General features: G+C 37.2%; 1 protein-coding gene across 6 annotated transcripts in view; it reads right to left on the reverse strand.

Moving 5' to 3' along the window:
* Positions 1-685: 685 nt before the first annotated feature.
* The window catches only part of MARK1 (microtubule affinity regulating kinase 1), a 131051-nt gene continuing 104797 nt past the window's right edge, over positions 686-26939 (reverse strand). For 2 of the 6 annotated variants that reach the window (XM_067564920.1, XM_067564925.1), the window contains 7 exons: positions 24632-24806; positions 22738-22931; positions 19646-19746; positions 9754-9915; positions 8613-8867; positions 5260-5304; positions 686-2745 (listed from right to left, as the gene is read on the reverse strand). In XM_067564920.1, the coding sequence (XP_067421021.1) occupies positions 2391-2745; positions 5260-5304; positions 8613-8867; positions 9754-9915; positions 19646-19746; positions 22738-22931; positions 24632-24806 (1287 nt within the window). In that variant the 3' untranslated portion in view covers positions 686-2390. Of the gene's footprint in view, positions 2746-5258; positions 5372-8612; positions 8868-9753; positions 9916-19645; positions 19747-22737; positions 22932-24631; positions 24807-26939 lie in introns of those variants that run through there. The other 4 variants (XM_067564922.1, XM_067564921.1, XM_067564923.1 and 1 more) reach the window with 4 other exon arrangements.

The following is a 26939-nucleotide window of genomic DNA, read 5'->3' on the forward strand; positions in this document are numbered from 1 at the left end:
TTGCCAGAGGATGTTGTGAAGGCCAAAAGTATAATGGAGTTCAAAAAAGAACTAGAGAAGTTCATGGACGATAGGTCCATCAATGGCTATTAGCCAAGATGGTCAGGGACGAAATCCTGTGCTCTGGTTGACCCTAAACCTCTGACTATTAGAAGCTGGGACTGGATGCCAGGAGATGCTTCAGAGTGAACAGAACAGGACAATTCATTGAGTGATCCATTGGGCATCAGCCACTATCAGAAGACATGATAGAAGATGGACCATTGGTCTGACCCAGTATGGCAGTACTTATGATTCATGGATAGATTGCACAGAGATCCAAAACATTCCTGAAACAGATTTGTGGCAAACCTATGCAGGAGCTCCTTGGCAAACTAAGAGATCACTTCCAAAAATTGGGATATGGATGTAGATCTGTACCAGTGACCCAATTCTAAGAGATGCAAAGCACCCTGACAGCCCCTCCCCCCACACCTTTTAGAAGGTGCTCACCACTTTGCTGAGTGGGACCATAGAAATTATGGCAGGGACTGATTTTGCACAACATATAAATGTTTTTGTAAACCAAAGGAACAAATAAAACACATAACTGCAAGAGACTTCTAGGATTGTTACATAATAAAATTATCTACTTGAAATAGATTTTCATTTTGATAAAGGCAAATGACAAGTGCTTTAGTATGAGAACTGTTCAAGTAAGTTTTAATAGAGTGCACCAGTGAAAGTGAATCAAGATGACTTGAATCAAAATTTGTTTGAATGAACACCAGGTATAAAGGGGCTACAGTTGTTTCTTTCCAAACACCACCCTTTTTCTAAGGCAACAATACACGTCCATTTGAGAATATAACTGTTACAGAAGAAAGCTACATCACAGTATAGTACAGCATGAAAAGTCCACCTCTGTCAAGAAGCCATTATTAAATGGCACATTAGCTACACTTACAGCCTTCTAATTTAGAGTTACAGAGTTTACCACAGTTTTTAATTTTTTTTTTTTTTTTAAAGTGACAGATTTTGAATAAACTTTCTATTCTCCACAAGAGTGTGCATATGGGGCCCATATGTTGATATTACAGTAATTACGACATTAAATAACATTGCACAACCAACTTCTATGGTTAATTCAATACAAAATAGCAAGTATTAAAAGGTACCATTACTAGTGGTTTTACATAGTTTATATCACTAATTATGAAGGAAATTTTTTTTTCATAGGCAAATGCCTAATTACAAAGCTGCACATTACAGGCATAATGATGTGGTATAAATACAAGAAATCTGGTAAAATATTAAACACAAACAGGTTACATGGGAACAAATTGTACAACCACATAAGATAAATCAACAATTATTGTTTAGCAGTAAAGTATCATAAGGAATTGCATGTTGTCTTTGGGGGCAAATATTCCAAAAGCCAGTAAATTCCTGAGGTGGTATTATTAACTCGTACAATTGGTCAACACTTCAATTTATCTTGTGCTATGAAACAGTCCCAACACTAATGTATTTCCACACACTAGAATTTGCAATATATTGAAGGCAGCAAACAAGTGATATTTTACATCATAATATTTAAATGAAACAATTTACTCTTCTCCATGTTGATGCTACATTTGTCAATGGGCCATGAGAGTAAGCATTATAATTTGCAAACAAAACATTACCTAGATGCGACTTTTTTTCCCTAGCAGCTCTCAGCTGGCCCAAGACAAAATAATCTTTTTAAATCTGTAAGTGCCAACAATGTAAACATGTTTGTATTTTTCAGCTAAACACTGTCCAATACCAAGGATAAGAGCCAAGCGTAAGTAGGAACAGTCTTGTGTACAACAGAAGCCGACCTATCGACTTCTGATTAAAATAATATATGATTTTTTTAAATAACTAAAAATGGTCATGCTACAGTTGTGAAAACTATTTTTGTGCATTTTGACTCTGGACATAGTTTTAAAAAAAGCATGATAGAAGTAAGAATTATTAAAACCACCTAAAATGTAAGTAGTGATAGGGAAGAAATTTTTTTTTTTTTTTTTTTTTTAAACTCAAAGCATCAAACATACACTTTTGTGCAGAAATCTAGACAACTATACAAGATCTGTATTAAGCAATCATCTTTTTTATTATACAACTCTATGAACATAAAATTAACAGAATGCTCTATATACTTACCTGTACATGTGAACATAACTTTAGCTACAGTTATTTAATATAGGTCATACTGAATTTAATTTTACAATTCAGAGTAACTATGTATAACCTTATTGCAGTAGGGGCAATTTCTACATGGGAGTTTCACAGGCCAATCACACTAGGCGTAACCAGTACATTCAAAACGTACGTGTAGATCACGTATGAATTTTCCCTGATCCCATAAATTTAGTTTCTCTTTACAGCTTAAGCTCATTTGCAATTTTGGATGCAATGTTCTTAAATGCAATAGATGTGCCAGATATTCTCTTGAAGCGGACTCCATTAAGTGACAATCGTGGCAATTTGCAGACTTCCATCTCCCACTGAACAAGGCTATCCTGTCGTGCATCACCATGAACACAGAAGAGCAAAAACCTCTCTTTTTGTTCATAGTCACAGTTATTAGCATCTAACACTTTTCGAATCTCTCTCATCATATCATTCGGGTCCATGGAGCTAGTGGTCTTCATACTCCAAGTGAATCGCAAAGAACGTGGTTTGGAATCTTTGCTATCTTCTTTTTCTCTGTCTTTTGGTTCCCCAGAAGCACTCCTGGAGAGAGAAACATGTTGCACACTCAAACATAAGATCAATACAATACATTTAAGTGCTAGAAGATAATAAAGTTTAAGAAAATCCTAATATACAATGGTAACTACACATCCCTCTGCACTGTTGTAGCAAGAGACAGCAGAGACAGAGACATTTTAAAAAGTATCTTGATTTCTTTGAGCTCACCATTTGGAGCACACCATACATCAACAAAAAGTATTAATTTGTGGGACATGTAGTCTGGAAGTGGAAACATGCTGTAAAAGCAGCAAAGGAAGGAAACCCACCCTGCATTCCATACAAAAGTTTTTGCTTTCATGCTTATGCATGAAGAAAAACTAATTTCCTATATTTTCAAATTGGGAATCCCTTATGCTCATAAATAATGCAATTTGTTTTTACTGATTCTTTAGGGACTTTTGACCTCTCTATCTTCATTTTTAAAGTAACCTTATATTTTGGCAACGTTCTATTTTAACTGATGCAGCAAAATTTTATATTAGTTACTCAACTAGATGGGCAAACAACTTCTTAGACTCCCATAAAAATACAATGCCCGAAGGTAGATAACACAATAATGAGGAAGACACACAAAATGTCATTTTAGCTGATAAAATGACTTAGATAACATCCCAAGTAATTATCTTCTAATGAACACCAACAGTGGGACTACAAAACTGCTTTACCAATCAGATGATTCAACATATGAAATTTTGGAACGCGGTTTTGTAAAACAGTACTCATTTTAAATTTTAAGTAAGTTCCAGATTCAGCTATTTCCTTTTCCCAGATGCCCAAGAGCTGCTGATGCTATCACCCACAATTGCAGAAGGGGGATTTCTTTGGCAGGGTCTGTTAAATGAAGCACTGAGGTCAATTTCTGACCAGAGTTTTTTCTCACCCTCATTTTCCCCATTACCTTTTCTTGCATCTCTGTTCTCCCTTCATTTCCCATGTCCTGCCCACTTGGGCAAACAACCCAGTTCCCAAAACACTGCCTAAACTCAATCACACTCAGGCCACCACTGCTAGACAAGAGCCTCTACAACAGCCATTTAACTGGTATTATTTTTACTTAACATGTGCTAGTAGCTATACAAACACATACAAAAACAGTCCCTTCCCCAAAAAGCCTATATTTAAAGTGCTATATTCGAGCTCCCTCCCCCCAAACAAAGATAACCTGCCACTTCATTTAATAAACTTTTCACTATACAAAGAGGAGTAGAACCACACTAAATAGCTTTAAAAATAAGCATGCTTTTAAAACATTAATAAGTGATAGTTTATCTTCATTGCTGTCACCACAGAGCCACATCAGTACTAGAAAACATGGACTCATGTAGCACTTTAGGAAGTGTCCTGCTGCCCAAAACATGCTAGGCTGGAGGATAGAAAGGAGGCAGCAGAGAAAGTTAGAGAACAGGAATGAGTACATGAGATCAGAGCAGAAAGCCACTGCTATGCTTAATTTAATTAACAGACTTGACTACACTATAGATCCCTTCCTGTCCCATGAAATGGTGTCAGCAGCAGAGCAGCTTAAGGACATAGGAGGGGGGAAACAAAGCTGAAACAGGTAATTCAAAAGCATACACTGTATATCAGTTATATTAACAATGTAGACTGTTTAAAGAGCTGCTGCTCTTTTAAATACAGATGCTTAATTAATGTTTTCTTTTAGAAATAAGCCATTTTTTGTAATTAGCCATTTTAGAGTATAACAATAACTGCAGTGGATGTTCATTAGACAGCTTCACAAATGTATACCTGCTTTACCAAGCACATTAAAAAGGCAGAGTCAACATGCTGAGACATGCTAGAAGAGAACATATACTGAAAGGTGAACACACTGTAGAGTATGTTATTGCTTATGTTACTGCTGCAGTTTTGTTTATATGTGCAGTGGTTACCACACAAAGTCCGTATTTACAATTAGCACCCAACAATATCTGAATATCACTCGTATTTTTATTTTAAGTGTAAAGAAACACTGATACCTCAGACACTGCAGGGTGCTCACTTTTGGTGAAAAGTGACTTTTAAATAATGAATATTATATGTGTGTATATATAATACACACACACACACACACACACACACTCTACATAGACACTTTAAATATGAATCTACATATTAGCTACTTAAGTATATTATATTAAGTAATATTAAACATAAGAAGATGGGTTTAAAGATGTGCCTTATGATTTGGTTTAATTTTGTAGCTGGGATTGCTTTCACGGTAGTGTGTTTAACTTATCAAGTTTGCTTCTTTACAAAGCATACAATACAAAACACAGTTTTGAACATATATCCACAAGTATTTAAAAATCAAAGTGAATTTCCAGGGAATTAAGAGGGATGGGCAGGGACCCACACCAAAACATACCATTTTAAAAATACGAGTTATTTAGGAACTATTCTAGTTTAAATCCTGGTTAAAAATCTTTCAGAAATCACTTCAACTTTTAACACAAAGGACCTAGCAGCGAAGTATTAATTGTGGCTCCTCACCTTGAGGTGTCAGTTCTGCCACTGGCTTCGCCTTCACTTGGATCCCTCAAAACAAAGTTAAGGTTGAGATTCAATGATAAAGACGGAAAATAAAAGTCAAGAGAACCCATATCTATAACAAAATTAAAATAACTATCGAGCAAAGATTCAGCATACAAATGTCATATTTACTAATTTTTGTTAAGAACTATTTTTCACCACTGCCAAGTTTGACATCCCTTTATATCATCTCAATTTATTTCAACCTTGATATGTAATGGTTTTATTTTTTTTACTCATGTTAAGATTAGCAAAAATTACAGTGTTCTGGCCTAATACAGACTGAAAAATGGCCACATGACTCCAGTTTTTCCAATACGTATAATGATAGCACGTTAGTCAATGGGGACCTGATCCAGAGAGGTGTTATGCACCCTCAACTACTAATGAAACCAAACATAGCCAGCTGCAATTGATCAACACGTCTCTTGGACAGGCCCTAGGGCTCCAATTCTGAAAACATTAGGCACCTGCTTAGCTTTAAGCATGGCCACATATCTAGAGTTAAGCATGTGCCTATAAGTTTCTAGGATCTACCCCTTAAACTCCAGTTCAAAAGGTTATGTACGCATCTGCTTAACTAAGTGAACAAATTATCCCATTGAATTCAACAGCACTACTGATTGGCTTTAAATTAGGCAGGTGCTTAGGCACCTTGCTGAACTGGGGTCATGATTTGTAAAATAATCACTTAACATGTTTTAGTAGCCTCTGGTTGTTTGAAAAAATATGTATAATGCATATTATGTAAGCCAAGATATAAACATCTGATAAGTGGGTACATTCCCAGTGCTGCAGTACAAGCATTTTAGTAAACATTTTAAACGATTTATTTAATCCAGCACATAACATCCTTCAAAAGTATTCTATATAAACACCTAGTTAACTGACAGTCTAGAAAGTATCTATTACAACAAATTGTTAAGACATTTCAACAAAATACCTCAATACTCTGTACACTAAACAAGATGCATTTTAACTAATGTATAAAAGCATTTACTACACGATATCCTACATACTTTAGCACAAAAACATACGCAATTGCCAGAAATGAAATCAAAGGAATCCTGCTGGACACTCTTGTAATCAATATACATATAACTAACTATTGCTCCTTAGGATAATATTTCATATTATTCAAAAAAATTAAGAAATGAATTAGCAACATCAAGACTGTGAGACAATCCAAACAGTCAAAACAGTTAATCTAAGACTGATAGAATGCCTCAAAGGTATTTTATTATAATCACCCCCATCTTCATAAATGATCTGAGTGGCAGGGAATGTCAAGCGTTTTGTATGGTGAAATGATTAACACTACTGAAAAACAATTTTTACCACCTGATTTTGGGGTGTTTTTTTAAAAAAGGGGCAACAGCAAAAACATCTGAGTTTTAACATTTAGGATTTGTTGTTACCGATACCAGGAAAACACCAGAAGTTTGCTTTTTCTTAGAATTTTTAGCACTATAATTAATAATCAGATCTAAAACAAAACCAATCATCCATCATACGCAGAAGTAATTTTTTTTAAAGTTTGATTTAATTAGGAGACAACACTGTCAATGTATCCTACATATAAATCTATCATTAACTGCACATGATGAAAAAGTTAAAGACTAAAAGTAGCTTATTAAAAAGACCCAGAAACAAACACTATTCCTTAAAATGTAATATGCATGCCATTTTATTTAATAGTGTCTCAGAGTGACATTTATAACGACAACCAATTAATGTATCCTCCTGAAATGATTAATTACTTTGTGAAAAATACCACATTTGGAATTTTGTTACACAAATGGAATAATAGAATACTTAGTACTGGGTTGTAATGTTCAGAACAGGAACAAAAAAATGAAAACTTTTTCGCTACATATGTGCTGCTAATACCATTAATGTAGGATCATAATTCTGTATCCTCAAGTTTGCAAGAAATTCTGGCAAAGGTAGATTCATTATAATAGATCTTATTTAGACAATTAACACATTGTCAGCACCTTAGATTAATCTGATTTTAAGGGGAACAGATTGATTTTTATTCTGAACCTATCATGATATTTAATTCCATCTCCCGCTTCACATTTTGTTCATGAGATCAGCATGTACAGTGCAGAAGCTATTCTTGTCCTCTTGTAACTATTCTTATATTAAAACGGCAAGTTTCACTTGAAGGGATTTAAGACTATAAAGCATATCTGTGGAATTTAATATAGGATATTATGATTCTTCCAAAAAAAAAAAAAAAGTAAAGATATAGGGGATTTAATTCTGTTGTGAAATTGACAGTTGCACTGTAGAGCATTGTGTGTAATGTCTAGTCTACAACTTGCTTGCTATTTCCTGAAAATTGTAGGTAAATCCCTGCAGTGTTTTCGAGAACAAAAAAAATCCATCAGCTGATCAGCTACTGCTAGACAGAAAAGTTTCTTGTGAGAAAACTTTTCAGGTAGTCGTGTAAACAGTCACTTAAGAAAAAAAATTATCTATTAATCTTATGTTTTTCTACAGCATCCATCATGGTTATGTAAACATTGATGCGCTTCCTTGATTTTCAGATTCTTTATTAACGTCTTCAAAAATAAGTTTAATTGAAAGAAGAAAGGTTACTTAGTGTTGACACAAATGAGGATTTCCAGATACTAGGAGTCAGTGTACACTTTTACACTTCATTTTCACTGTCCTCATTGAGAAACCAGAATTCTCTAGAATAACCTGTGAATTGGGAAAATACTGTTTTTGTTTGAACACAGTCAGTTCTCCACTGATGAATAATCTTACTATTGTAGGAATGGTCTTTGTAACTAATTACATCTATATCATTTGGTTACACTTCATCATAAAAGTGTAAATGTTCTCTTTAATAATGTTACAAAATAATGTTTTTATTGAGAGCATATCAATTTTGCAGATGGAGATATTACATTTTTCATGTATAGATCAAACTACTCTTTCAGCTGTTCAGAGCAAACTTCACTATAAGAAAAATATTAAAATGATGTAAATAGGAAAACACCATAGTTACTGCATGAAATGTGAATATCTTGTTCTTTTAAAATAAAGAAGAAAGAGAATAGCTAGCCAAATCTGGATGGATATAATATACAGAAAAGCAAAGCAAAATGGATCTGGAAGGATAAGACAAAGCAAAAATAATCGTATTCTAGTTAAATTTACATTTATGCTAGATTGTCATATTAGAAATCCTCTAAAAGGTTTAGGAATTTAAAAAATAAATCTCATCTATTATCTCAGAGAAAGTGAAAAATATCTAGGAAACAAAACAAAAAAAATATACACAGAAGTCTGGTACTAACCTGCGAACAAACTTGGAAGTTATCTTGCTTATAATACCAGTTGAAGTGCCCCTTCTAGCATGTGCAAATGCACCAGTTTCATGTGAAGGTGAGGCAGGTGGTCCATTGTAGGTGGCATTACGCCGTTCCCGTAGTTGCTCACCATGGAAAGTGCTTCGACTTGAACTCCCACGAGGAAAGCGGGTTCGGTCCGGAGTAGTAGTGCTAATACTATGAGCTGATGGGGAAGCAGCAGGCACTCTCTGAGTTGCACTGCTGGGGAAACAGAAGAATGCTTAAGAGAAAGATTACACAAGACAACCTCCCATATATATAAATAAAATAAATAACTACTATTAACATTTGGGAGACAGTCTATGAAAAAAAATTAACTGATTGATCATGAAAATGAATGAGCATTGGGAAAAAAACCCATAGCAATTTTTTTCTTAGCATTGAGAAATGATTATATAATCCCCCCCCCCCCCCCCCCCAAAAAAAAAAAAACCCAAAAAAAACCAACCAACAAAACTACTCTTAATATTTGGGAGACTGTTCACTCCTCCTAAGAAAAAATGCTGACTGATTCCAAACTTTAATCCACCCACCCACCTACCCCCCCTCACACCTACGGTAGTCATTTGATGAGAGCTGAAATCTTTCCATCATCTTCCTTGAGGAACAAAAAAAAAAAAAACAAAAAAAAAACCATTCCCCTCCCCCTATATATGATATTGTGGGACCAGTTTTAAGCCCTTGACACTGAAAGATAGGATTTGATAGTGCTTTTCCGGACACCAATGGGTGTGTAGTAATCTTCAGTACCAAAGGTTAAACATTTATAATTCAGTTTAAATATGTCAACATATATACTATGAATCTGCATCAGATAAACATGTAGCTATTGCTGTTTTCCAGAAAATTAATTAATTACCGAGATCTAGTTCAGAGACGTTTATTATGTGATATGAGCAAAATACGTTGTGTCATGGACAAAACTGAACCTAAATGATACGTACCATTGTCACTCAAATTAAATAGATTTTAGAACTATACTGGAGTATGGTATGATGTAATACATTATGAGTATATACACTAGATTAATATTTTTATGTTCACAATAGTTTGTACAGAATTTTGAAGATGTAAAGTATTATATTACCTTGGTCTATAAGCTTCAGTGCCATCTTTGATGGTTGGCAGTGTAACTTTTATAGGATGACCAGAGGCAGACATAGATTTCTGGTGTCGAGGTCGTGTTGATACAGCAGAAGCAACAGCAGAGCCTGCAGAAGATGTGCTAGTCGCAGACATTTCTGTTAGGCTTTTATCACCACGAGAAAGGCAGGAGGGCCACAACAATAAGAAAAAAAAACATGTTAGATGTGCTTACCAGTTAATTCCAACAATAGAAAAGTTCATGTCAGACCCTGAAACTAGATAAAAACTCTGCAATATAATCTAAAAAACAAACATAACAAAACAGACTTAGAATGATCAGTCACAAAAACAATGTTATTCTTGGTAAAAATGCATGTTTTTCATCTGTTTCCATAGAAAAGATTTCATTGAAGGATGCTGCAGGATGGCTTTTTATTGCTTACATTCATAAATATAAGACTATTTTCCTTTAAATATACAAGAAGTCAAACAATAATTGCTTTTTCAGTAAGACTGCCCCCATACTTTCCATTAAAAGACCCTGTTTTCAGTTGCTTATAATTTTGCCAAACTAACTGCTTGGGCTTACATTTTCCATGCTAGGTCTGCCTCAGCCTGATTTTTTGTGGGAAAACTTCAGCCAAAACAGTTTGGTTGTTTCTCAGAATGAGACTAGGGAAAAATTGTTTCTAAATAGCAAAAAGTGTCAGCCACCATTTATTTTTTTAATAAAAACTCTAGGGCCCCCATGCTTTGGAGCAGGGACTTGAAATTCATCAGAAATGTTCTTTCTACAATTCCTGTGAAAGTCTGCCCAAATTTGGTCTAGTTAATAGCTTTGAAATAATCTTAATTCATACATGTTCATTAGAGACTTCGATTTTTGCACCTAAAATCTCCTATAGTTATGCGCTAGTGTAATTAAAGACTGTATCATAACGCATATGTTGAGGTACCAAATGAAAGTTGTATAGACAACTTTAATTCTGACATTGCCTAACTTTTGAGTGCTTGACACTGCATTTTATATGCTCTTTTAAAGTAGTTTGTGTGTGTTCAGTATCACACACACAATAGTTCCATCAAAAGTATCACTATGGGAATGTGCCTCATGTTACTGTCTCAACCTTGCACCTCTGGAGCCACAGGCTCAAAAGGGACTTAAATCTAAGTGCAGTTATTGCAGTGGTTCCCAACTTTTTGGCTCAAGGGCCACATATATTATTTTTACGACCCTGAAGGGCCACCTGTCTCTGCCAGCAGCCCTCCCACTGCAGCCCGACGGAAGGAGTTCAGCAAGGATCTCCTCACTGATCTCCCATCCCCTTGGCTGCAGCAAGTGGCCTGCACCCATCTTGTAGCCCCGTGGCAACGCACTCCACCTGGGTCCTTAGGCAGCAGCTCCCTTCTGCAGCTAGCAGGAGGGGGAATGGCGAGCCAGTTTGAAAGACCCCGCGGACCACTTTTGGCCCTCGGGCCGGGAACCACTGAGTTAGTGTGTTTTTAGTCACTAATGGACATCTGTCCACTCGTCAAAGGAACCACACAGTTTTTCATAATCTCCGTATAATTTGCCACAGGACTGAAATAAGCAAAACCACTGCAAGTCAGGACTGGAGTCCAGGACATTGGACAGAGGTGTACAGAGATGATGATCCTGGACTTCTTACAACAGTTACCAAAGCTAACTAACTTCAGGATTGACTCATTTTCATGCACCCAATTAAAACACTAAATAAAAACTACTCAGATATGTGTAACTAAGAACTGCAATTTCCTTAAGTCAACCACTTTTTACAAGCACTGAGAATCTACATTAACAGCTAGGAAATAGTCACTTTTTGTACTACAGGTTCCTAAATTAATGGATGGTAACCAACACATTAAAGGCTCTGAAGTTAACAAAAGCATGTGTATTTCAACTTTTGGACCAGACAGATTTCTCCTACAGAGAAGCTCATGGGAGTAGACTGCACTAAGTTAAAAACTCTATTGATTTTTCCTCATGAAGTTTTTAGGAAATTTCCCCCTTTAGTGGGAAGAGTTTTGGAGGTTTCAGAGTGCGTAAGGGCGAGGCCTCCTAACTCTACAGATCCATGGTATTCACAGGGAAGACAGCCAGATAATCATAATGCAGGAGCCATCATGCATAATGAGATGGCACGCCTTACCCCTGGCAACATGGCTCATGTAGCGTGGACCCCCTGCAACTAGACCCATAGAAGGAGTTGCTATTCCACACAGAAATCCAGGGGTAACCAGGGAACCAGTACCAGACAATGGCAGGTTCCCCAAAACTCTTTAGAGGAAAGCACCATGGAGCATCAACAGAGGGGTCCTTGGAAGGGCAAAAGATTAATTTCACAAAGAAATCGCCTTTGTGCAAACCTGGGGAGTTAGGATCTTAGAGTCTCTCTACTGACATAAACTGAGTGGAAAGTCCAGGCTTAGTTACCAATAAATTTAACTGAAGAAACTAAATTATAAAATTTGAGAGGGTTTTAGACACTGCAGAGGTGGAGTATACTGATGTATGATGACTGTAATCAAGCATGCTGATTCAAAAACTATTGTTAACATTTTAAGTAAATCCTTCTCCAATTATTTTGAATTGTAGAGAAAAGAGCAATGAGTCCAGGTAATCTACAGAAAATCAGCTATAGACAAACTCAGAGCTTACATAGTAAATATTTAGCAAGTGGAAAGCTCCCCATTTCTATGTTCTCCCCAGATTTAAATTTCTGTATTTAAGTATTTTAACAAGGGGACTCGCGTTCTTTCTTGCTGCCTCTCAGTTTGAAAGTTTCATACGGATGTACTGCATATTCTGCAATATAGCAAAGAGAATTACTCCCAACAAAATGAAAGATAGCTATTGCATTTAGAAGAACTCTACTTCAATTTGTTTGCTTGGAAAGTCTGACATTGTTATGTATTTGCTATGAAATGCCTTCATACCAATCTTCCAAAAAGAGATCAAATGTTAAAAACAGCTTGGAATTCTGACAGATTTGGAAGGAAGTTTGACTACATAAATACTATATTTATTCAGAAAAAGATGGTGGTAATAAACAGTTTAAAACTAGTTAAAATAGAGTCCAGTGGTATTTATGGACCCACTATCTCTCCACATGATTGCATTTCACAGATAACCAAAGGACTAGTGGACCCACAGCATTAATATCTCGCAGTCAAAGTTAGTAAAGTACAGAATAGTAGGGGGAAAAATGCTTAGTTATCTTGTCCCTGTTGTACGCTGATAACCACACCATGTCACCAATATTACTCCACAGGTTTATCTTTAAGTAATTGTTGCTGTATAAATGGGTTTCTTCCATGCTTCCTGAGATCCAGACACTACACAAATTACACAGGCTCCAACAGCTCAAGAAAGATTTCCAGTCAAAAAACTATTTTTGACAGAAAATTGTGTTTTCAATAACACAAAGATTTGGAGGAAAGTGTCTGCTTGTTACAGAAAATTTAGAATTTTCATAAAAAAACAAACACCTGAAAATGAAAATATTTCAGCCCCCAAACCAAACTATTTCCATTTTGAAATGCTGCTACAGCATTTCATGGGAGTTGTAGTTTGGTTGCCTAATTTCCCTGTTCTCATCTATGGGCCAGACTCCACAGCCAGATTACATCTCCCATGATGCACACCATGGCCAAGGATTCCCATGACACACCACCTCCCTTCTCTCAGAGGGGAGACCATCATGCCTTCACAGTGACGTAGTTAGACAAAAGAGCTTGGTTTGTAGAGGAGAAAGCGAATTTAGGGCTCCCAAATTACAACTTCAGTGAGGTATTGCAACGGCATTTCCAAATTGAAATGTTTCTGTATTTCACCAAAATTCATTGGTATTCAATTTTCCACTAAAAATCAAAGTTTTCTATAGAAAAAACAAACATTTTCTGACTACTTCTAATTAAAATTTCCAAATATCAACTAGTTTGTTAAATAAAAAAAGATAAATCTACCTGAAAAAAGAAATAAAAATTGCAAGACATAAGTAGTCTTATGAAGTTTATTACATTTTGAATTATACTTGGGTATTTCTAAGGTAACTATCACAATGCTGTCTAAGGAATGTATATGGAATTATTTCAACCTTTTTATTATACAATGCTTTACCGAAACATTTAAACACCGCAAAGCTATACATTAGTTCTTAAAAAAACAAAGCAAAACAACCCAATCCATCTCCACTATATAAAACACGTCAATAAGGCAGAAAGCACTGTAGTTTTAAGAGGCATTTTATTACTTGAAAAATACCATAGCATCAGAACTCCTGGCTGCCATACTGGATTGACTATGAGATGAAGTCCCTGTGGGGAAATTTTACAACTTTTAAAGAACATTTGAATAAGAATTTTCAAATGAGCTTTGAAACTGAAAAAAGCTCTAAGAGCTATAAAAGCATGCCAGAGGGAGTTACTTCTCAGACAGAACGAGTCCAATATCACAGACAGGGTTTCAAAGCTTTCACACGACCCCCAAAAGAATCCTGTGTCCTGTCCCATGGGGGGAGGGGGGCACAGTACTTTAATGAGGACATTGTACATTCAACAAGAGAACATTACATTCTTTCCTGAATTTCCTAGAATAGATACAGTGGTGGTTTTTCCATTAGGACAGTTGAGGCACTCCTCCCTCACACTCTTTAAAAATAATTAAAAAAATAAATAAATCAGGGAACTAAAGGTTCCTTTACTTCTGTTGCATACATCATTCATAGCTATTCAATTAAACTAGCTCTTTCATAATGTATCCATGCATGGCAATCTGTACTAATGCTTAGTGTAGACAATATAAAAGGCACTAAAGCAGCAGCAGCAGGACTTCACTGAACAGCCTGTCAGCCACATTGCAGGGCACCAGGAGTCACTTACAAAACCATCCTAGTTAATGAGCATATGTGCACCTAATGTAAATTATAATGTCCCACCATAAATTTTGGCTCAGAGGTGCCTCTGGATGGAAAGCTATCATCCTATGAATTTTGTAAACCAATTCAAGTTGTCAAAATTGAACTACTACTTTGGGTCCAAAAATTCACAGACCCGTCACGTAAAATATTTAGCTTCACCAAAGCATGATTGAAATCCATCAAAAATTCAGTAGAAACAATAGTCCCAAAGCTAAATTACACCAGACAGAAATTGATATATTGTAACGTGGAAAAGCCAAGAACATAAACACATCAAACTGTAGCTAAACAAAAATTGTTTTCTTTCACCTTTCAAAATGCACAGTATCTTAAGAAACCAAGCACAAGAATGTTTATTTCCTTGATTAGAGGAACCAGACAAAAAGCAAGCCTTCTCTTAAAAAAAATTACAGAAAATTAAGAATAAATAAAAAATAATAAGTTGCCCAGGGTGGTCTGTGTACCAAAAGGATTCCCTTTGCTGGGAAGTAATGTGGATCCTGAGGAAGGAAACACTCCCCTGGCAAACTAGCTGTGTTTGGGGGTGCGAAAGCCAACAAAGAATTGACTCAAGCAGTCTGGGTAGTTGCATCCAAAATTGTTTCTGCAGCACTACAAGGTTTACAAGCTGTAATGGGGTCACCCAGAGCCAGGATATTTGAACATACAGACTGCAGGACAGGAGAGCAACGCAGCTTGCAGGGACAAGTGTGACCTGCACCAGATGGAAGTTGCAGGGGTAGGGTGTGAAAGCGAGTCCACTGTGCCCAATGTAGGGTGACCAGATATCTTGATTTTATAGGGACAGTCCCGATATTTGAGGCTTTTTCCTATATAGGTGTTTATTACTCCTCACTCCATCCTGATTTTTCACACTTGCTATCTGGTCACTTAATCCAATGCTGCAATGGGTGTCTGTAGGGGGGACCTCAGTGGGTTCAGGGAACATGGCCACTTTTCCTCTTAGAAGACCTAAGTGGGGAGAGGGGAGGAGGTCACTTATCGCCTCCTCCTCAGAGGGCAGGAGATACTGAACATAGCCTGATAGTGGAATTAGCAAATAGACTATGCGGAGATCTGGTGTTCTAGAAACTGTATCAGGGTTGTCTGGGGTATACACACCTTCTACCGAAGCGAATGGCATTACACAGGTGTTGTGAGAACCTTCAGTTGTCGCAGCAGCTGGGAACTTCCATAGGTACGGGGTCTGGAAGTGTTAACGGAAACCCAGCATGGGCTGGAGATTGGGAGACAGATGAGAATTAGGCAGAGCAGACCCCTCACCAGGGGGCGGGAGCCTTTAATAGGGGTATAATTTATGACTCTGAGCACCCTACATCTAATTCTCACCCACGGACAGGGATGTGAATCCACGGGATAGAATTCCTGCCCCAAGGGTAGCTGGGGGGCAACAGGGCACTTAGGGTGCTCCAATGGTCAGTCACAAGGTGGCTGACCTGATGGGAGTTTACCTTCTCAGTAGTGCTAAAGATAAAATTGAGAGGTGAATATGTTGACATATCATTGTTACACAGGAAGGTGCTGACACAGAATTTGCTGGGGCAGAGCAAGCAAGATGGCTAGAACTTGAGAAAATTGGGATGGTGCCTTCCTGATCTATGGTGGTTTATTGCAGATGCTTACTCAGACAGAAGTCCAGGATTGTTCAAATATTTGGGTATAATGAGGCAGGCAAATAATACATTCGGGGGCATGGCTTGGTTTAACTACGACTAACAGTTTAGACTGAGGGCGGCAACATAAAGTGTGATCCAGTGACACATACTGCATTATACGCTGGGATTAGACTGGATGACACCACGGGGCCTGGTTTCCGCACTGACAACGGCCCATTCCTTCCCAGCAAGCCCAGCTGAGGCTCATAATGACATCTGCTGGACATTTAATGTTTTTGGAGCATCTGCAAATTAAGGCATGCTTGTGAAATGTGTGGTTGGGCCCATACAGCCTACAATTGCCACAGCAGTCTGGGAAGGCCACAGAGGGGAAGCAGAATAGCGGGTAAATCAGGTGCTGCCTGCAAATCCATGAGGGCCGGTGCAGGATACGGGGGCCAAAGGATAGGAAGAGGGGTGGAGGGGCAAGCTGAAAATGGGGGTTGGACAAGAGGACCATCTCCACTTAAACGGGACACGTTAAGGGTGCTCCTTTGGCATTACCCTAATAGGATACATGGGCATATTTGCAGGATGGGTTTATTATGGGTTTTAGGATCCCCTTTATGGAGAAAAAAAGTCATGTGATGTCCAAAAATTAAGTCCTTAGTGAAAATGGTGTAAAGAAAAAGTTACACAAGAATTAAAGAATAGGGTAGCAGGGGCATTCAATCATCCACCCAAACAGAACTTGCAGGTTTCTCCCCGGGCTTGTGCCCTAAGAAATTTCCAGGTGAATTTCACTTAATTCACTACCTGTCAGATCCTGGGGAAGCTCAGTTAACAATGGAACAGACAGCCTTGCGTTTGTGTGCTAGTCCTTTGTTGATGAGGCTGTGTGCCTGGTTATGTCTTATGGTACAGGGGTGCTGATGGCCAAGTTGGATATCAAGTCTGCTTTTCAACTGCTGCTAGTGCATCCTTCTGCTTTCAACATTTTGGGTTTCTCTTTTGAAGGACAATTCCATTTTGATAAAGCTATGCACACAGGATGTACAATATCCTGTTCACTATTTGAGAAATTTAGTACAATACTACACTGGGCAGTGATGCAGGAAGCTGGTTTATGGCAGATAGTGCATTACTTAGGACTTTTTGTTCACGGGCAGGACAAATTTGGATCAGTGTGTTAACCTAATGGACAGCTTTCAGGCCCCAGCTAAAAACTAGACGAACTCCTGTTTTTTCCTTCACTAGAGGGGACTTCTCCTATGCTGACCTACCTGAGGATTGAGCTAGACACACTGGCGGGTATATTGTGACTCCCTCACGATAAGCTTCTGGAGCTACTGGGGTTGATTAGGGGAGGTAAAGCAGCCAGGAAAGTTACCCTCTATGAGCTGCAATCTATTATTTGTTATCTTAACTTTGCCATGGGGTGCGCCTCCCTGCCCAGACACCCAACACCCCCTCCTGACCCAAAGCCCAGCCATGGGGGGCTCTCCAGTCCCAACACTTGCACCCCCTCCTGCCCCAGAGCCCATCCGCTGAGTGCCCTCCCAGCCCAGACACTTGCATCCCCTACTCCCAGAGTGCAGCCGCAGAGCACTCCCCCAGGCCCAGATACTTACATCATCTCCCTCCTAGAGCCCAGCTGCAGGCCCACCCGCTCCCCAAAACCAGCCTGACACTTGCATCCTCTCCCCCCAAGAGGCCACCTGCAGACCCCGCCCCTGCCCAGCCCAGACACTCACATGCACCCCTACTCCCCCAGACCCCAGGGATCTAGAGGGAGAAACAGCCTGATGATGGGTCCTGTGCTGGTGTGGAGTTTCCTGCATGGCGCCTCCTTCCTTCAGGGCATGCCGGGAACTGCAGCTGCCCAGAACCCTCCAGCTTCATTTCCCTCCATTTGTCTTCCATTTGTGAGCTGGGCTCTGTGGTCCAGCAGCCCCTAGTGGCAGCCAGCAACTCTGCAGCCCATTTTGGGGTGGATGGACACGGAAATTCTGCACAGAACATTAATTTTTGCGCAAATTCTGCATTACACAGTGGTGGAGAATTCCCCCAGGAGTAAACAGTTACATTTATTATTTAAAAGAAAACCTATCAATATTTTGTGCAATTAGAAAATTATGATCTACTAGATATTAAATAGATAATGCATTTTACCCTATTTTAAAATACTACCTCAGTTCTAATATGCAGCAAGGAAGCCTATAAGTAACCAAGAAATAATTCTTAACATGGAAATAATGGATGTCTAGCCTGCTATAGATTTGAGATGGAAATGTGGATCAACTGGTTACATTATTATACCCCAAGATTTCAGAAGCGTGTTTGTAACCCATTCTTCTGTGCCGATGTGTTAAAATGATCTAAATGTCATCAAAAATAGTTTAACAGGTCCCTTTTTTTCCTTTCACATGTTCCATGGTCTTTTATATATGTAAATTAACAATTCTATACTTTGGGAATTCAGAGAAGAATACTGCCTGTGTAATACAATTGATCAACATGGAACTTCCAACACTAATGCTACCATAAGAGTGGATAACGGAAACAGTTTACTGGCTTTATTTTGATGGGACTTTTCTGGCCTTTGAAACTTCACAATTTTACATTATTTAAGAACAGCACTCAGATGTATCTAGGTTAGTGCTTTAAAAATATAACAGAATTTATATGTTCCTTCAAATAAATCTTGATATAACATTTTATACTTTACACTTAAGTCAGATACCGCAAATTACAACTCCTACAGGTATTTTATGAAAATATTTTAAGTCAAAAGTAATTTTAATGGTCTGTGCCATTAATGCGCAGATGTTTCTTTAAAAAAATTAATTCACAGTAATCATTACAACTACCAGATACAGAAAAAGGGCAGGATCAATTACAGAAGTATTTGGGACAAATGAGGTAAGCAAAACTCACAGAGCTCTTAAGTCAATAAAATAGTTTCATCTTATTCAATAATTATTAGGGAACTTATACTATAAGACGTAGCCATTCTCTGGATCATCCAGAATATTTTATGCCTGAATTATGTTGTTTATTTAGATTGTAAATTCTTCTCTCTTCTTCTGTGTTTTGTTCAGTGATGAAAAATGGTTAAAGGCAGAATCACAATATTTGTTTAATATTGTCATAATTTATCTAATTATGACAAATATTCAGACAAACTTTTCTGCAATCGAAAACACAAGTATGTGTAAAGTTTAAGTTGCTCCACACCACAGCACCTTTCATTAGCATATTGATTTAAATGTTTGTTTTTTCCTCCTGTGACATACTGCAGCATAAATTCTCAGATTTTTGGATGTCAGCTGAGTACCTGTTGTCTTTCCCATTCTGTATTGCAGAATATCGATCTGTAGTCCGCTCACAAACATATGTGTTCCTTCTGGTCATTCCACCAACTGGAAATACGTTGTTCTAGAAGGAGAATAAAAAAATGAATGAAGACAGATACAGCTAATTAATATATATACACACCCACACACCCACCCACCCACCCACCTTAAATTAAGTTATACAGAAAAGTTATTCGATCATCTATCCATTTCTAATGTTCCCCTCACCATGTTATGTAGGCAACACAGGAATACACTGAATAAAAGCAAGGAAAAAGGTGTAGTTAAGGGGATAACTTGCTTTATGAGCATCCATTTCCTACATAGTAAAGAAGTCCCAGAGGCCCTGATCCTCCGATTCAACTGGGACATCCACAAAGAAGTTCCTCTGAAGTCAGCAGAACTCCATGCAAGTTTAAGGGCTTGTCTGTATAGCTTTAGTTGCCACCCAGAGTTTCAATCCTACAATTTGTTGTCCTTTTTGATAGGGACAAAAATCTTTCAATCTGTAATGCAGTATTCAACACTGGTGTTCAGCCAAAGTCAGGAATTAAAAAGAATTGAGGAGGATTTTGTTCTTAGCCACCATAGTGATGGGTGCCAAATACAAATGTGTAATATTAATAGTAAGAAAAATAATTGCTCATTGATTTTTTTTTTGCTAGTTACATTTTATACCCCTACAAAACCTACTTTTTAAAAGTTTCTGATAGCTAATTAGCTATTAAAGAGCTAATTTTAGTCCACAGAACAAAATTTTCAATTTTTGGATGGGATTATTTAAATTTTGATTTTTCAAAATGTTTGTGTAATCAGACATGTTGACATTAATTCACAACTTATTAACTATTATTACATATTAACTAAATAATATTAACTAAATATTACCTAACTATTAACTATATTAATTTTACATATTAACTAAATAATTAGTGTACTGTAGGACAGAATGCATAAACACACACTAATCTTGTAAAGTGTTTTGGAAAATATACTATGCTAATACAGTACATTATATTTCTGCATGGCTAATTAGAACACACCACAATCTATCGAAATGCAAGAAATACTGTTGAATAGATTGTGGTCATAAAACAGATAGTTGCTTCAGCAAGAACAAGGCACATGAATTTGGATCCATACTTTCATCCACCCTAAACCCATAATATATATAAAGTTATAAAAATTTCTTATACAAAATGTGAAATGTGGGATAGCTGCTATGAATTTTAAATATTTTGTACAGTACTATTTTGTTAAGCTTATGTGTCAATAAGTTAAAGATACAAAACCAGGCATATTTATTTGTATAGTGTGATGGCATGCATAGTTCTTTACTGCCAAGAAGACAGGTCCTCTCTCTTTGAAGTTTTATAGGTTTTGTTCATTCTTTTAAAAATGCTTTCAGGCTTATTTATTTTTTACATTTAACACAATACATTTGAAGTGCTTTGTTGTTTTTTGTTTTGATTTTTTTAATTTTACAAACAAGGGGGCCTTTGGACCTGGATAATCATGAAGTCTAGTTTGTTGTACAGATATTTGCACTTTAAAGTCAATCTACTGCACCTTTTGATGCTCTTTTAAAAGTAAGCTGAAGCTGCTCTTGAAAGAAACTGAAGTTATGCTGTTTTGAATACAACTGTCTCCTTCCCCCTCCCCCTGCCCCAGAACAAAAACTGCAGTTAACTATTGAATGTTTACAGTTTCCTAATCTAATGCTATTTTATAATATAGATTAACCAACTGCAAGACTTACTTTTAAATTAAATTGTTACATAATAGGAGTTGGTGTGTATTAGGGAAGATAAACATTTTCTAACAAATCTAATCTTCCCCATCAGCATGTTAGCCTTAAAATTATTCAGAAATAGCTGAATTTTGTTTTCAACCCATCCCTCTATGGCAAATTATAGTTAAAATGAATTTTTACATACAAGTTGTATAGAAAGAGGGAATTTATAAAGGAAAGATGGTTCAACTTTAACTACAGCTGTAATATCAGATGCTACTACATCTTACTAATGCTTATCATGAACCTCTTTCACAATTGCTCTAAAATAGTAATAAATCTACTACAATGAATAATCACTGTAGTGCTCAATAGCAAGTAAATCAATTTCTCACTCTTCATCGCTAAGATACTGCATTTAATTAGCTCACTGTAAGCAAAGAAATGCTTTTGACATATCATCTTATAACACATCGGCATAATCAGCTTTTCGGTGATAGTTTTGGGAATGCATGGCAGATTTACAATTCAATAAAATCTAATCTCACAGGACACCAAAGTCCCAGTACACATTCCACAGAGCCACCACTTTGAGTCCCCCCAGGGAGAGATTTTTAAACAAAACAAAAGTTTAAAAGCAGCTATGTGACGTATTGCAGACACTGTCTGTGAGAGAAAAAAGTCCTTATAATGTAGCAGTTTAAAAGTTGGGTTTGTTTGAAGAGAGAATTTCCTTAGTAGCGGCATAGATTCCATCCTTGGAATCCAAGAGGGGGTCACAGTGTGTTGAATCCCAATGGAAAAGGCAAATTCCTACAATCTATCATATGGATTTTTTTTGCCTGACAGCACTGTACATTCACTACTATCTTTATACTTAACCTTTTGTCCTCTCTTAAAAAAGATAGCACAAGTTTGATTCGTATTACAAATTCCGAGACTTGCGTATTACAAGTAATTTTCTTATTATGAGTTCATGCTTTTAAATGAAGTATTACACATTCCTGTAAAGGTAGCAAGCAAAATTTTTGACTGTATGCCCTGAAGACCCATGATACTGCACAAGCCTGCCAACATTTTTAGATTAGACTATTACACCAAGTATAAGGAAAAAAGCTTCCGATAACTAGTTCAAGAGTGGTGTGGAAGCTTTTATTTTATTTTAAAAAAGCATTTACAGCATAGCTTCTAATTGGTATACAGTTTATAGTTTATAAATAAACTATCAAAATACATAGTTAATAGAATATTCACTAACTAATATAAGGCTAATGTCGATGTAAGATGCCAAGTATACAGCAGATATTGCCCCAGCTGGTTAAAAAAAAAACACACACTCACACTTGGAACTGTAGTCGCTTTCTTTCTTTCTGGACCTACAAGAGGACTTGCGGCCATCTCTCCTTTGGATCCAACTGTAGTGCTGCTAAGTTTACGCGACACATCTTTGTCCCATTCCTCTTTCTGTTCACTTTCCACACTATTTGCCTGAGCCCTTTTTGTGTATGAAACAGCAGGAGGAATTGATGGACCAACTGTCAAATAAAAACAAAATTATACTATCTAAAAACAAACAGTGCACCTCCCTCTGTCAATATACTCTGAAGTATGATTCTCTATACATTAAAAAAATCCTTTTGAATGACTGTCAGACTGCAAGGTTGATGTACATGCTGCCTGTAAAATGTGATTGTTACGTACATTATCATCTCTAAATAAATTTGAACAACGTGTCTACTCACTACATATCTGAAGACCTGTAGTGTATGTTCAGCATTTCCTGTTTCATATTAGTGTTGATCTATACATTTCAATTAATATTTTAGTTCTAATTTTAACTAATATTAAGCATCAAATTGCTAAAAAACAAAGCAAAGAAAATAGTATGGTCAAAATGATAAAAGGGAAACTGTTCCAAATTATTTTAAAAACTTTATTTTTATTTTTTAAAACCTTTCCCCATCCTAAGGTGGCCACTACACATCCCCAGAATACTGGACATTCCGATACTTTGGGAATGGTGTGAGCTCACCTCTGCCTGCATGACCCCATCTTCATCAGTATTACCTTGCAATCACTATCTGTGCAAGGTATGCTGCATGCAGATCCCATTTTGAAGAGCGTGCTGCTCCTGCCAGCATGACCCCACAGACAAGATCAGGGCAGCACACTCTTCAAAATGGTGTCCTCCAGGCATGATACCAGACAAAGCCATGTCTGGTTTTACGTTAAGTGTCAGACAGGGGACAAATTGGACAAAAAAGACTGCCTGGCTTAAAAGTGGACAAATGGCCTGCCCACCCTTATCTTCAACCCATGAACAAAATTTCAGTCCATAGAATAATTAACAACATTTTATTTACTCTATGCTTATTTTGGGAGAATTACAGCTCCTCTCTCAGTTCTTTTTGAGCAGTTCCTCAGTTGGTGTAAAATATAACTCCATTTACTTCAATGGAGTTTGACATTTTGCACCAGCTGAGGATCTGCCCCAATGTATTATTAACTTCTGTGGGGGAAAAAAAGCCCACCCCACTACTGACCAGCATTGGCAAGAGGTGGAAGGCATAAAACAATGGGGGGAGAAAAAGGTCAAAAGTTTCTGAATAAAAATTTTAGCATTTGACAGCCTCTTTTTATATACATACACATACACACACACACATATACACATACACATATATATATAAAAAGAAACCACTGTCATATTTAAAACGTGAATACTTACTCCATTTTGTATACCCACTACCACCTGAAGATGCTTCCCAATTAACTTTGAAAATCATTACCCCCTGGCTAACCTGATAATTTGGCCTTCAGTCTCAGAATAGAACACAATAACCTGCAGTCTTAGAGTTTATTCAGACCAGGATTTGGTTTACCTCCTAAACAAGAAACACCCTCAAACTATCTTTGAGTTAATCATCTCTCCTACAAATTGATGAACTGGGAATTTGCAATATAGAGTTTTATGTTCAAAACTCTAAGTTTTGCAGAAGATTAGAACTAGTATTTAATTCCATACAGAATTTAAAACATGATGCCTATGCCAAAGTAACAAACCCAAACGAGTCAGTTCTATTAAGCTGGTCCATATTTACCACAGAAGCGCTCATACGGATAAGAAGCATCATGGTGTGGCATGATGAGGCAAACAACAAATGCACAAAGAGGTGGACCTGCCAGGCTCACAGAACACTGCACACTCAGATTTAAATTGTGTATGTTACTTTACTTGTTTGAACGTCATCCCCACCATGATCACTGAACCGTCGTTGTTTCTGATTAGTTGATATGCTCCGCTGGACTTTCAGGTGAGCAGGAGACTGCACAGAGCTGTTGTTGAGGTCACTGCTGGGTCGAGACCTTTGACTCAGGTTACTACTGGACAGCGACTCACTTCCTTCAAACTACAAACACAAGAAAGCATTTCAAATAATTTTGAAATGTAGACATTAACATTATCGGCACTATCATGTCATTATACAGTGAAGGATTCCTATATAAAGTACTTAATTTGGCGGTTAAGGCTTTTGAATGAAATAGGCTAAAATAAAAAATTGCCCATTTTAAGGTTCAATTTTCTTCAAGACTGGAAACTCATCACTTCAGCTATTATTGTTTAAAATAATCCTGCCCATGTTGACTTGTGAAAAATCAGGAACACCCGTACAAATATACTCGCATTACATCTGTCTAAACATGAATGTGCACATTTTAAAATGTACAATTAAAGCTCAGGATGATGAGCATTATTTAAAAGAAGAGAAACCAGGAGAACCTCAACATTAAGATAATTTATTATATAGTTTTAAGGCTTTTTTTTTTCCCCCCCTGCTTTGATAACATTTTTAATATCAGAACAATTTTAAAACATTCCAAACAAACTTGGAATAAGAGTTTTAAATCCAGAAATTAGGTTAGGAAAATAAGCAGTAATAACTAAAGACGTTTCAGTGCCTTTAACATACTCCTTGGGCCTAGGTAATCCAGCCTTTGGCTTGACAGGCTCTAAGAAGCACTATATAGAAAATTGTTACTAATGGCAGTGTGATAGACAAATATTTCCATCTAAACAATCTGTGTCAGCATTAAATTTAGACAGATTCCTCCTCTGTACCAATGCACAGGAGTTCTGGGGTGGGCAGTGGCTAGTGAGGCACTAGAGAATGAGTATATCAGTGTTAGGCTGCCACAGAAGAAAAGAAATGCTCAGAGGCAGTGTGGAAACAAAGTTTCTCCATGAGGAAGGTCCCAGCCTCTGTCTGAGTTCCTGAGATCATAGAAAAATCTCAAGTTATCTTCAGAATTCCACTAGTTCCACAAGAGTTGGAGGGAGTTTTCTGTCATGGGGACATGTGCCCTACTACTACACTAACTATATATAATGAATATAAAACTATATACACTAAAACTATTAAGTAAAAATTAGTAAAAACGAGTAACCACTGGATAAGAACCTTGCTGAGGCAAGAGAGAAAAAGTTTCCAGCAACCATCATGGGCGGTAAGAAGGAACTAAGAGGGTGTGGGGTCAACAGTACCCCTTATATTGGCACACATGCGCACGGCTCCAGAGGGCACTAGAGCTAGCCTTATGGATACCACTAGGAGAAAAATCTCCGGCAACCATGTGATGGAATGGACATGAGCTAACACTCGAAGAAGAATCAATACAATACAATATAAATAATACACCCTTGTTCAATTAAAACATTTAACACAAAGGTGTACCCAAACACAATATTTTATAACTGCTATTGTGAAATACTATATTTGCTGTTTTTCTATTTGTATATTCCACAATGTTTATTAAACTTAAGTGAGAGGAAAAAAACCCGTAATATTTAAACTTCACACCATTTCTGAATTATAAAGCTAGTGGTTTATAAACAATATATTGACAGAGACAAAAATCAAACCTCAGACCATCTAGCCTTACAGTGAACGAGATAACCGTAATAATTTAATCCTTAGAACATAGAGTACCCATCTCAAGGTACTTGTCACTTAGAAGTCTACACTGTGGGACAAAAAGACTGAATGGAAGATGAATTGTGACTGGGTGCCTCCTAAGAGATCCAAGTCAAATCGCACACCCAGTAACTAGAAACTCTCCCAGTTCCCTGGCTTAGCACTCCTCAGTGGCATCACAAACAAGTAACTGGCCAGGCCCCGGTGTTTTTAAACACAAAACATTGTCTAAACTCTCAAGGTCTGAATAGTCATCTCATGTCCATTAATTCTTGGTGTGGCTGAGGCAGCACTGCAAAAGACTGTTATTCAGCCTTTTTAGTCAATTGTTCTTAGGTGCCCAAGAGAAAGCCAAGGGTAAATCATGCTGATTTACAATAAAACAACCTGCACGATTCACCACTTTGCAAGCTGAATATTTAAAAAAATATATTTGTGTTTTTTAAAAATACTGATGTCTGTTATTTCCATAAGACGCTTAGGACCAGATCCAAAGCCCACTGAAGTCTATGGAAAGACTCTTGGGAACATAAGTTTTGGATCAGAACCTCAATAAGTCCCTTCACTTTG

This window comes from Emydura macquarii, unplaced genomic scaffold (genome assembly GCF_026122565.2).
Source record: "Emydura macquarii macquarii isolate MOO-44397 ecotype Brisbane River unplaced genomic scaffold, CSIRO-AGI_Emac_v2 contig_2676, whole genome shotgun sequence".
In the NCBI taxonomy this organism is placed as follows: domain Eukaryota; kingdom Metazoa; phylum Chordata; order Testudines; family Chelidae; genus Emydura; species Emydura macquarii.